The sequence below is a fragment of the Mauremys reevesii genome, linkage group 12, assembly GCF_016161935.1.
Source record: "Mauremys reevesii isolate NIE-2019 linkage group 12, ASM1616193v1, whole genome shotgun sequence".
NCBI classification, from domain to species: domain Eukaryota; kingdom Metazoa; phylum Chordata; order Testudines; family Geoemydidae; genus Mauremys; species Mauremys reevesii.
The window spans coordinates 6,371,987-6,385,558 of record NC_052634.1 but is presented as its reverse complement, the minus strand read 5'-3'; the positions used below and the strand labels follow the sequence as shown (position 1 = coordinate 6,385,558).

General features: G+C 44.4%; 1 protein-coding gene across 2 annotated transcripts in view; it reads left to right on the top strand.

Annotated features, from left to right (window-relative positions):
- The window catches only part of C12H11orf53 (chromosome 12 C11orf53 homolog), a 28,962-nt gene extending 16,475 nt beyond the window's left edge, over positions 1–12,487 (top strand). Inside the window, exons 3-5 of one of the 2 annotated variants that reach the window (XM_039496732.1) lie at positions 8,669–8,711; positions 10,469–10,758; positions 11,483–12,487. In XM_039496732.1, coding sequence (XP_039352666.1) covers positions 8,705–8,711; positions 10,469–10,758; positions 11,483–11,884 — 699 coding nt within the window. In that variant the 5' untranslated portion in view covers positions 8,669–8,704 and the 3' untranslated portion in view covers positions 11,885–12,487. Of the gene's footprint in view, positions 1–8,644; positions 8,712–10,465; positions 10,759–11,482 lie in introns of those variants that run through there. The other variant, XM_039496731.1, reaches the window with a different exon arrangement.
- Positions 12,488–13,572: the final 1,085 nt, after the last annotated feature.

The window sequence follows — 13,572 nt, the reverse complement described above, 5'->3', positions numbered from 1 at the left end:
ATTACGGTTATGTGATTGGTCACCTTAGTCAAGTGGCATTATTTCTCATCTCTGACTGGCTGGGCATAATTGTGACAGATGAGGATGGTACTGTATTATCAAATCACTGAGCCTTTGATTTTCTCAGGGTATGATGGAAGCAGTTTGTGGAATTAGGAGCAGAATGAGGGATGTTTTAGAGCATTTGAAACTTTTCCTTTCCAGGCCATTTGAATCAGGTTTCCACTGTTAGCAAAATTAGGCAGCGAACAGATTTTAAATTAATTTTCTCTCTGTCACATTTGCATCCATTAGCTGCATGTAGCAAAAAACAAAAATCAAACAGCAAAACAAAAATTCAGCTCATAAATTACTTAAAATAAGAATTTGCCACACAAAACAGACCAGCTTATAAGACTTGACATAAAGGGCCACAACGTGTACGAGCAGTCACACCTTGGTGCATACCTGACTTGCATAAGTGCATTGGGCACAAGCACTTTTGTGCATGCCTAACTCATGCAATGGCTTTTGTGCAGGCCTGACTCATGCAATGGCTTTTGTGCAGGCCTGACTCATGCAAAGGCACAAACACTTTGAAAAACGAACTAAAACTTCAGATAATGATTCAAGACCGTCATACTTTAGCCACTCTTCACTCTGGAATATACAGATGCCCACTACTCAGTACTTAGATGCTATGGCGGTGGGTATTCTAGGAAGCTCTATGCTAGATAGATAGGCCAGATTGTAAATGTTTCCTCCCGCCTTATTTGCCATGTTTGTTTTGTATGCAAAAGCAGAAGAGTTTTTGTGTATGTAACTAATACAAAATTACTCCATAGCTAGCTCCTTACAATAAAAGTTACGGAGGTGGGCAAACTTCCTTATTTGCTGGGACAATTCTCTGATTCGTTTGGAAAAGAATTGCTGTGAGAAGAGATAAACAGATAACATAATATAATATTATGGAGTCTGAGTGAACAGCAGGTGAGTGAGCACGATAATGTATATTTATGATGCGGTGTAATTACATTGCACCCTTTGCATGGATCTGATCTTTGCTCAGAAATCAGTAAACCCTTCCTTAGCCAATGAAAGCTCATAGTCACAGATGTGTGCTCCCAGGCTGGCCTGATCATTGTTAGAAAGGTTGGCTAATGGTCTGTTGAGTGACATTAAAACTGTCACCCTTCTGCAAGAGTAGGTCTTTTATTCTCCAAATGATATAAAATAAATTTGCATTGTGATGATATACAGGGGATTTGCATTTTGATTTCCAATGAATTGCGGCACCATGTTACCATTTCCTCTGATCTATCTGGGTGTCTGGGAAGTAGGCAGAGAGAGCAAGTGTTCCTCTCTGGGGAAAAAACGGGGGACACCTAGTAAATAAATACCACTTAGTTCTTATATAGCACTTTTCATCCATAGATCTCAAAGTGCTTTACAAAGACAAGTCAGTATCATAGTCTTCATTTTACAGATGGGAAAACTGAGGCACAGCGAGGTAAAATGACTTGCCTGAGGTCACGCAGAAGGCCAGTGGCAGAGCCATGAATAGAATTCAGGTCTTCTGAGTCTTAGTCCAGAACTCTATCCACTAGACAACACTGCCTCCCATGATACATGTTCTCGCTACCCAAAGATGGATCTCCACAAAGGACAGACCCTCTAGCAGAGATTTGCTAAATACTAGGGCTGGCTGAAGTTTTTTCATCAACATGTTTTAAATGAAAAAAAAATATGCACTGAAATTGTATAGTTTAGTTGAATTTTTCTGGTTTTTCAACAAACCCCACGAAAAAAAAATCAGATAAAAATGTACAGTTTTCAGTCTGAAAAACAGTTCTGGGTATTTTTGCAGTGAAAAAACAAATTCATGAGAAATTCACGGAAAGAAAAAAAACAACTCCCCCCCATCACGCTTTTTAAAATTTCTTGGAAGAAATAGTTGGCATTTTTGACCAGCTCCACTAAGGGTGAGAAGCGCCTTGCAGCTCTGTTGAGTTCTGCTGAAGGTTTTATGAACAGTGAGCTGACCTGCCTCGTTAGCAGGACAACCAGATCCTGTGCAGGAGAAAGCATCACTATTATTGTTATTGAATTAGGCCCCAATCCTGCAACTGGATCCATGTGGTTGGATCTACTGAAATCAATGAAGGCCCACGGATCAGCCCATGCAGATATTTTTGCATAACCAAGGTGCGACTGTTTATTATTTGTTTGGGATCCTCCTTTCACACACACATACCCCACCACTCCACTCTCCCCTCAGTGGATGGACTGTGGCTTGTTTCATAATGCAAGCAAGCCATGCTGCTGAATAATGATGGCAAACGGAAATAGCAGCATTGCTCTATGCACTTTCTTTTGCAGCTCACAGGAAGCATTGCCTAGTAATGTAAATCAATGGAGAACAGGGCCCATACCAAGATTATTAATTGCTTTACAAACTATAGCCCCAGTGATGTTAAACAGACTCACTGATCTATACTAACTCCTGCTGTGTGAAAGATACAGTTATCATAATCCTGCAGTGCTGAAAAGAAATAACGCAGGGAGGAAATAGACTAATGAATTTAAAATAATCTGAGCCACACACCACTTGATAAGGAAACACAGAATGAAATCCAAAGTTTAAGCCCAGGCAAATATGTCAGTGTCTGTTCTGATTAATTGCCAGGGAGAATATGCTACAATGCCCATTCCAAGAAAGTTAACATCCAAAACCAAGTTAAGCAATTGGTGCTATTTGCCAGCTCTCTGGAGCCATCAATGAGATCAGTCTGCTGAGATGATGTGCAGCATATGGAATTACAGCTCAGATGCAGATTTTAAACTATAAAAATAAAAAAATCTGTAGGGCTCACATATGCCAATATTCCAAGGTGTTTTACAGTAAAGACCAGAGGACTAATATGTACTAAGCCCACCTGCCCCAAGAGAGCCGCTCTCTCCACAGGATACTGCCCTAAAGGGGATGAACCCAGGCTCTCAAGTATCCCCCACAGCATAGAAAAGTCAGCACATTCTCTATCAGAGTCCCTTTCCCTGGGAACTCTGTCCCCACCCCTCACGGTCTGACAAAGCGCACATTTGCTGACCTCCCAAGCACTCCGCAAAGCTGCCATTGATGCAGGGCTGAGGCACTGGAGAGTGGGATAGAACTTCTGCCTGGGAGGAAGGGTATTAAACTGCATAGGTCACATGACTGAGGCTTAACTAATAAGGGGGCCAGGTGGGAAGCAGAAGTGCAGTAACGCTAATCCAATTGTCTTATTGGCTGTATAAGGGCACCCTGAGCTTTGGCTGGGCATGCCGGCGTGGAGTTTCTTTTAAATCAAGATCATAGGAATGACTGAATAGAGGCGAGATCTCAGCCCAGGCAGGTAGAAAAGTAACAGAGGGTATCAGCACGCTGAATATTCTCAGCGTGTTACGGTTCCTGGTGCTCATGCTAAATGTCTAAGTGTTCATCCCAGTAAGGGTTTACTGAAATGCCTTTGTAAGAAGGCATTTTTAAATTTTAAACTACTTGCTGTGGGTGGTCTAATGACGGCCCAGTGCAGTTTAAAGCCACTGATTCAAAGCTTAGCAGAGGTCTCTCTTACCTTAAATTACAAGGTGCTTGTTTATTAATGTAGAAACATTTTTTATGTACAAGAGGGCAAAACAGTCATTTGACTAGGGAAAATGTAACAAACAAGGGTGGAACAAGCAGGAGTCTGGGGCCCCAGGTCCCCACCTTGGCCCCATACCAGATGATGGATGGGCAGCCTCAGTCAGATTTAAGTTAGTGGTGGTGTGGCTCCATACGCTGAATTGCAACACAACTGACTCAAATGTGGCCTGCCCACCCCATCATGATGGAGGGGAGGTGGGCCAAATTTGTGTGAGTGGCGTTGCGACTTGGGACATGGGGTCGCAACGCTACCCAAATTTGAAGCGGCCAAACAGGTAACTTGGGCCCCTCCTTAGCAAAATTCTGGTTGCATTCCTGGTAACAAACCCTACCATGGGGTTTTGAATCAGCTGGTTTTGAATCTGGGTCCTATGGTACAAAAGACGGGACTGATATCACGTGAGTTAAAGGAGTTTCTGGCAGACTGCTGTTTGCACCATAAAACTTGACCGCATTGTCTAAAATGCAAGAACTCAGTAAACCCGGAACTCTCTCTCGCTCTCTTAGATTACGAAAAAGTTTCCTGCCTGCCAAAAAATACATACCATCCAGAGTCAGGCACCTGTTGAACAGAAGGAGATAACACAAGACTTCAGCTAGTGGCCAGGGTTTACTGCTAAATGGGCAGCAATCCGAGAGAGTTTTGAGGCAAACGTGTCTGTTTAATAGCACCCTAGCTTGGTGCTGAAGGCTAGGCTGTAACTAGACAAGTGACTGTGTGCATTTGCTGACTAGCGACTCAGACATGCCTGTCCTAGCCCCATGGGATCGGCGTCTTGTTCCATGCAACGCAGTAGAGGAGCAGGGGGCAGTTAAGAGTCACAAAAAAATTACAACTATCCCTGCCTCTCTCTGTCTCTTTCTTCTCCCAACCCCTGGCTGGCCCTTCATTCCTTCAAAGCGCTGTCTCTACAGCACCTGCGTTTCTCCCCTACTGTTACTGCCTCTTTCCCAGTCTGATGGAAAGGTATCCCTCATTTTCTGGCCTAGAACTCTCCCAAAATTGATGCTGGTGTCTCCATTTAATTTGCCAACTGGGCCCTTAGCCTTCAACCCACCCTTACTCAGATGAGTAATCTTTCCTCATATGAACAGTCCCAGTAAACTCTGTAGGACTATATCAGAACAAACAAGAATTGCTAGACTGACTCAGAGCAGAGCTCTATCTTGTCTCCTGCAGTGGCTGGTACCAGCTGTTTTAGAGGAAGGTGCCAGAAACCCTGCATAACCTGACCCCATGGAAAGTTTCTGCCTCTGCCCTCAATAGCTCAATGTTGGTTTAAGCCTGTAGCAGGAGGCTTTATATCCTGGAGAAAGATTACTCAGGGTACGTACATGCAGAGAGAAGGATGTCTGAATAAGATTTGCATGGTCAAGTTCTAACCTGGTATAATACAGTACGTTCTCTTTGACAAAGCTCGTCAGGATTCACTGGCCAGGATTTCCACAAGTGGCTAGTGATCTGGGATGCCCAGCCAGACCCCCTTTAGGGGGGCTGATTTTCACAGGTGGGTGCTCCGCACTTAGTGAAAATCCAGACCCTTTAAAGGGGCAAAAATCGGGCCCCTCAAAAATGGACAGAGCTAAAATCATTTCTCTCTTTTTGACATCCTAGCCATTGCTTTTACTTTGTGATTTAAAGTATGTTATGTCTAAAACGAGCAACACCCCAGATTGACTAGGTAGGAACAGTAAAAGGAGAAAAAAAACCAGATGATTCACTTCTTTTCTATGTTTTCAATAAATTCCCCAAAGCAGCTCTGAACAAGTAGGGTAAATTCTGTAAAATATTCCACCATGAAACTGCCCCAGTCCTGCCTGTGGAATACTTTCCTCAAACCTCTTATCTTTGGAGGAGCCTATAGGGAGCTGTGAACTTACCATGTTAGCTAAAGGAAGTCTTAACACTGGCAAATTTAATTCAAATATAAACCTCTAAATTTGGTTGCCTGACATGGCAGGAACCTCCTGTTTGCTCTATGCAAACTGGAAATTGTATACTGCACCGCCTTACAGGGTCAAAAGCAGTGGAATAGTTAAAATCTCTCTTGGTGGGGTTGGCTTTTGTTTTGTTTTAAATAGGGCTTAGAAGTTTGGAGAAAGACCTCAGTACAAAATATTTGTGTCAGTGCTCACAACGACGTGCATCTGAGCTTTTCCATATAGAGAAAGCTGCCTGTTACGTGTTACGCAGAAATCTGCTCGTGCAGTTGTAGTAGCAGCATTTATATGATGCACTGGAGGTAATCTGAAACGGAGAGCGGAGGTATGAAATATTATTCAGAGCTTGCTTGACCTCTGCTGAAGTTCAAGTGCCAGATGATATATTTTTAACATTGTGACCAACTGTGCTGAAGGAGTAGTAGTTAGGTGTTCAGAGGTGCCACTCATTTCATGTGCAAAGAGGGTCCAAGCAGGTGGCCCAGTTCAGAATCTCAGGGAAGTGAATGGAGAACTCTGTCAGACCAAAGGTCCATCTAGCCCAGTATCCTGTCTTCTGACAGTGGCCAGTGCCAGATGCTTCAGAGGGAATGAACAGAACAGGGATGTTGAGTGATCCATCCCATCATCCAGTCCCAGCTTCTGGCAGTTGGAGGTTTAGGGATACCTGGAGCATGGGTCAAACAATTCTCATTTGGGCCATCTTTTATGGAAATGCAAGACTAAGAAAATGCAGCTTCCTTAACTCATAGAAATGACAGTAGAAATGGCTTTGAGCAAGGTATATTTACTGCTAATTTGACCATAGGAATTGGAATTGGAATTCCAAGGAGGCAAGATCCCCCTGCAGCAAAGTGATCCATAGTGATCCAGAGCACAATGCTAATAGAATGGCTAAATCTCTCAGCTGGATGATAAAACTGTTATTCGGTATTTTGCCTTCTACATTCACCGAAAACTCATGGCCAGCATAACAAACAAACAAACAGTTTAGTGAAAAATAAAATAACTGCTGCAAAATTTTCTCATTCTAGACTGCATTTGAGTCAATATTTTACCTGTTCTTTGAAAAACTAAAACATGTATTTAAAAAGAAGCATTGACCCTGCATGTGAGCACCCAGTTCCTGGGTCAGATTCTCTGCCCACTTAAGTCATCCCATGCTCTATGACTGGAGCTGCAGAGGAGCTCCTGGCTGCAATGCACAGAGCTTGGCCACCCATTTGTTCTCCTCTGCCCACTTTTCTGCAGGAGGGGAGCACGCAGGCCTGCGTTAATTGGATGGTTACATGCTTAACAGACTGCTACCCTGGTTGATTTTTAACGGAATTCATACACACACAGGTCCCAACCCTGTAGTCAGATCCCTGTGGGATGATCCCTGCACTCATATGGAACCCCACTGGGACTCTGCACAGGTGTAAGAATTCATCCGTGTGGATCCAATTACAGTATCAGGACTCTCATGTCATCAGTCCTGTGGCTTTTCACAACCTAATGTTTAATCTGCAACCGTTTATACCCCTCCTTCCACCACCACCACCCTTTACTTCCATTTGCTGGTATTGGTGCCTGTTAATTCTGTCTCAGTTGAAACAATAAAACTGTGGAAAACCAACCAGGCTCACATTGCAAGCACTATAGATAACTGATCTGCTAATGACTTCCATAGAAAGCATGTGTGATTAGAATAAACAATGGAAACTCTGCTACAGAGCCATAAATATTCCCCCCTATTCATTGTGCAGGACAACACCGAGTGCATGTGCAATCACTCACCTCAGAGATCATCAGTGGGGTTTGAACTCCAGACCCTTAGTCCCAAAGCACAGACCTGTTGGGATAACCGGTCCTACAAATTTGCCGGAATTGTGACCTCAGCTGTGAGAAGCGAGTGAAAGTTCATAAAGTGTCACAATAACCAATGATGATAAAAGTTGATGGGAAAAGTTACAAAAGGGAGACAGACTGAATTAGTGCAAACAGAAAGGCCTCCTGATATAATTCAAGGAGTGTTTTAAGATCATGCTTGGTAAACCAGACAGCATCAGACTAAAAAATCAATGAACCATAATTGGTGTGCCAGAAATTAGGCCTGATGATAGGACAGGCTATTCTGCCCATCACTCCCTTTTGGGATCCTTAAAGAGAGACTTTGGGGAGAAAAAATTGGCTACCGGTGTGAGCTTCAACATTATGGCTGTCGCCCCCCACCATCTTCTGGGACCATGGCCCTACATCATCTTCATCCTGAGAGATGTCCTGCCCAGACTGGGCCACAGAGATGGACCCAGATGACGCTGCTACCTCCACCAGCTCCAGATAAATCTTGAACCTTGTTTAAAACTGTTTAATGTTGGACAGTGACTGGAGCATGTTAACAACTTTGACTTTTTAGGCTCCTTTATTCCATCTAAATTAATACAAGAGACCTCCACCCCTTGAGCTAAATGAACAACTCCATTAGCTGGTAGCACTAGTAGGTTGTTATCCACTAGCAGACCAGCCACTAGAGGGGGACGTGACACGCACTTGGCCAGTGCGGTACACATATAGAGCCTGGCTTTCCTTTGTACTGCCCACATAGAGTAATTTACACCTGTGCAGAGTAGGCGTGAAATGCTACAAATCAGAACAATTTATACCCTCTTTCCACTGGTATATATGACTGTGCATGGTGCAGGGCTATGGAGTATCAGGCACAATTTTTAACACAGAGGACCCTGGACACTGAATCACTTGGGGCTGACTCTCACATGAAGGCCACTTTACACCACTCTGACTGTGGAAAGGAACTTCAATGCAGATGAGCATCAAGCCCAATGATCTTGATTTTCCTGCCATTCTCAGCATTTGTCTGAGTGCTCTGAAATCTCTTCCGAGCCTCCATCTGCTATTCCTTTCTCTCTCCAGAGCTTGCAATCTTGTGCCTAATTGCTTCTTATTCGTAGCTTCGCTGAGATTCCAGAACTACATCAAAATGATGCAAAACCCACTTCCAAGTTACACATTTACGCTCTGGATTGCAGAAGAAAATACTTTCAATATCTCTTTATTTTTTAGGGCAGTGCCAGCACCTCCCCGTCTCCATTTGTCCAAATGTCGGGTGAGTATTTTCACTAAATCATACGTGACTTTAGTGTCGGTAATCCAGTGCCATTTCTGTCTCATTCTTTCTGGGAAGCCGGCAGGGACTTGAAAATACCACGAAGAACTGTGGTGGTGCCACCCAACACTCAGAGAGGAGAGTCACTGAAGCGTTAACTCAGAAAGGTATCCTAGTGACATTAAATCCCTTCCCTGAAGCCCCAAGGAAAGGGAGACCACGTGAACCAACTCTGAGAGGGGAAGGACAGTCTTGTAGTTAAGGCACTGGGTTGAAACTCAGGAGAATGAGGCTCAGTTTCTGGCTGTACCAGACTCCTTATATGACCATAGACAAATCACTTAAATTGCTCTGTGCCTCAATTTCCCTTCTGTAAAATGGGGCGAATACTACTTCCTTTGTCCTTCTTTTCTAGTTACACTGCAAGCTGTTTGAGGCAGCGGCTGTCTCTCACGCTCAGTGGCATTGGCCACTGTTGGCAGACAGGATACTGGGCTAGATGGACCATTGGTCTGACCCAGTCTGGCTGTTCTTATGTTTGTATGATGCCTAGCACAATGGGGCTCTGATCTCAGCTGGGGCCTCTAGGTGCTATTGTGATATGCTGGGATGCACTCCGCACACGTTATTACAGAAGCAGAGACGCAAGCACATTTGCCTAAGGGAGATACTTTCCTAGTGCTAATGGCCCAGGAGGAACCAGCAGTGCTGCTGAGAGATGCCTCCTGAGAGTGGACATGGGGTTGCTGCTAATGTACAGCCTCACACAGCTCCACATTGTAGTAGAAATCGCGGTTTCCCATTGGGCTGTGCAGGGAAGGTGCAAACGCTGGAATGGTTCATTTCCACAGGGTGTGGTAAATGGGTGGATGGGAGCCGGTGGGCAGATGGTTAACCCCCCACCTCCCACACACAAGGTATGAGAGGGGAACAGAAAGAGAAGCAAATGTGGGGAAAGGGCAGAGGCCAAAACAGCTGGTCCCCAGCCCATAGGCAGAGCCGTTCAGTGCAGAGCATCCCAACAAAGGCCCCAGTTCAGCAAAACATGATTTACTTTGCTGAACAGACATTGACCTAAACACATGTGTTTGTGCTTTGCTGAATTGGCCACTGCTGGGTTTGCTGAGGTTTAACTGGTACCTGAATTGGGCTTACCTGAGTCTATGGGAGACTGGTTTCTGGATCTTCAATAAGAGTTTGTCAAGTTCTAGTACAACATACACCAAGACTGAGAGAAAGGGGAAGGCCATGCTGTCATTTGGGTTGATAGTTTCATAGTTTCATAGAGTTTAAGGCCAGAAGGGACCATTAGTCTGATCTCCTGTATATCGCAGGCCATTACATTTCACTCAATTGAGCCCCATAATTCAGGATAGACTAAAGCATTTTAGTCCTAGGAGACTAAACTGGTGCGTGCCACAGGCAGAGAACAGGAGAAACTGAGGTGTGAGGTAAATGATTAGGTGAGATCTTCCAGGATGATCCTAGCTTGTGATCTGTGCCCCAGGCTGCAGAGGAAGGCAAAAAAACCCAGGGACCCTGTAATGACCATGGGGGTAAAAACCTGCCATGCAGGGACATTTGTTTAATGACAGGATTCTCTCCTGCCCTGGGAAGTGGGCAGATGTTTGTTACAGATGGAGGGGAGAGTTGTGTGGTTTTCAGCTCTGTTGATTTGCCCAATGAATTTTGACTCAGTGGATGGTGACTTTGACATGACCTTTCATTGGTATGACTTCCATCTTTCTCGCCAGCAGGCTCCACTGCCATGTCTGGTTACTATGGAGTTAGAAGATCGTTCATGTCCGATTTGGATTTCCACAACACTAAGCCGCTTTCAAATGATGTTTATGCTTCATCCCTGGGGGCAAAGTCCTTTCCGTGTGACTCCTCTGCCGTTCAAGGGTACCCGCCGCTACTGGACCCCTATTTCACCGAGGACTATCGCACTGCTGCCGTAACACCCAGCACCAGCTCCCTTTTCAGCACCTCCTCGCTGCCCCCTCTCCTGCCGCCCTTCCCCAATGACTCAGCACATTACTTAATAGTGAGTCTGTGCACTGCTTTGAATTTGGTATCCAGGGTTAAATGGTGGGTTGGAGGCATGGTACTGGAGCAGAGGGAGTCTTGGTCTGATCCATTATGACAGTTCCTATGCTTCTGTGTTCCTGTCTCCTTCTGCCTAGTGAAGCCTCCCCGGCTGTCCCGCTGGGACCTGTCAGTTCTGCTTGTGGGTTGGTGGGAGGAGAGTTGATTGGAAGTGTCACAAAGTTCTCCTGCCCCTACCATCCCAAGGAGCAAAAACCAAGCTCAGTCCCACACCCACAGCTCCTGCATGGCTTGTATGAATCTGTATGCTCCACCCTCCCTCTTCAAACCCCACTGGAATGATAACCAAGGCCCTGATCCAGCCGAGCACTTACGGATATGCTTAATTTTAATTGACTTCACTGGGACCTCTCAGGGGCTTACAGTTAAAGTGCTTTGCTGGATCAGGGCCTAAGACAATCAAGTCTGATCTGGAACTGGGTGCAATGTAGTTTACTCATGCCATAAATTCTGGTTCTGATTTCCTTAATCACTTTTTACACACTCCTGCTAGTGCCGGAGGGCAATACAGAGCTGGCTGTGTGGGGCCTAGGTTAGAAGGCAAGAATAGCTTAGCTTGGTAAACTCAAGAGCTAGAAGACCCAGTAGATTAGGTGTTTGTGTCTTTTTGCTCTGGAACATGGCATTATTCTCAAAGATCTCCCTCACCCTCTTTCCAACAGAGAGACTCCTGGGAGCAGGGCATGCCTGACAGCCTCAACCAATCAGATGCCGTGTGCTCAGATTCCCTACAGACCTTGCCCACAACTACCAGCTGCCTCACCTCTCACGAAACTGGAAGCACTTCCCAGTATAGAAGCTCAAGCTGGAGTTCTGCCATCCCAGGAGCCCAGTCCTTCCCTTTGCATGCTTTTGAAGATGTCCACTACATACCCAGTTACCCTGCCACCTCGTCCTATTCCTTTTCACCATTTATGACTGTAGCGAATGATCTACCTCCCAAGATGCTCCACCTCTCATCAGAGGAACCCTTAGATACAACCTCCCTTCATGACAACTCCTCTTGGGCAAAAGAAGATGGGAGTCCGGTCTGGGGGACATATGAATGCCGAAGAACTTATTGAGGAAAGCTCACAGTTGGTGACAAATTAGAATTAACCTTCACTCAGACAGCTGAACTGATTGTAGGATATTTCCCTATAGTCAATCATTGAAAATTGAGAACAGTGATAACATACCTGGAGGCAAAAATGCTAAGAAGAATTTCAGACAAAGGAAATATTCATTTCTAAAATCAGCACATTACTTAATGCTCTGTTTAACAATGTAATTGTCAGGGTTACTGTGTAGCTTGTAGACAACAGTCTCAATCCAATGCCCAGGGAAAGTCAATTTAAAAAGTCCAATGACTTCAGTGGTCTTTAGATCAGTCCGAGTTTGGAAAACAACCTTAAGAAACAGGACCTCATCTTTTTAGTTGCTGATAAACCGTGTCTATTTAAACAACCTTAGAAGATTTCTACAAAGCGATTCTACAAAAAGATAGCGAAGTTATGAGGGGAAGGATGGAAGCCTTTTCAAATAATTTAAGTTCTGTATAGTGATATCTTACTATCTACCACATACATGTATATTCCAAATGCCAATGTTATGTAAATATGGCATTGTCCTAGGGTGATAGTTATGGATGGGATAGTAAATAGATGGTGAACTTGGACAGACAGCATACCAGGCAATGACAAATAAACTTCTGTAATCTGAAATCAGCCACAGTGGATTGCTTCAAGGAAAATTATGATTGCAGTATACGAGCGCTTATCTGTTACAGTGGTTTTCATACCCAAATAATTACTATTTGTTATTATTCATTTTGTGTGTGTAATGCTCCAAACAGCTCCAAGCCCCCCCTTGTGCTATGCAAATACATAGTAAGTGACAGTCCCTGCCCAAAGAGCTTGTAATCTAAAACCCAGATCCTGCAAAGACTTAACTTTAAAGGGGTAAACGGTCCCATTGATGTGTAAATGGTCCCACTGACTTCAAAGGCACTGCTCCTGGGTGCAGAGGTCTGCCTGCATGGATTCATTTGCAGGTTGAGGGCCAATGTTTCTCCCAAAGCCATTCTAAGTCGGAGCTGTATGGGTATTTCTTGAAGCATAGAGGAAGAGGTGTGTGTATATAAATTATACGATCATATTTTGAAGGCCCATAATTTTACATCCCAACCCTGTTTTTTTTCCTAATGGCAAGGTCCATTAAACTCAAAATATCTCTTTATTATTATTTGCATTGTGATACCAACTAACAGGCCCACACAATAGCAGAGCCCCGCTACGCTAGGTGCTGTACGAACGCATAGTGAGAGATAATCCCTGTCTCAGAGATCTTAAAATCTAGACAAGGGATACAAACGGTGGGAGGAAAAAACTAAGCACAGAGGGGAAAGCCTGTTGATTTCACTGGGAATGAGGCATCTAAATACTGTCGAGGAGCTGGGCCAAAATGACATCCCTAAGATCCCACAGCAGGATACTGGCAGAACCAGGAATAGAGCCCAGGTCTCCGTATCACAGGCCAATGTCCTGTCCACTGGATCGTACTACCCTTTTAGCCAAGAAGACACTTAATTACTATTTTTTTCTCATGTGATGACAATTCAACAGCCCAGATCTCACAAGCAGCCCTACAACAGCCAGCCAGGAAGGAGTGGGGCAGGGGAGCAACACGCAACTGATAAACCATTGTAAGGAAACAAATGGTAGTTTCATGCTTCCAAAGAGATTATAGAGACAGAAGTGAAAAAATACATTTT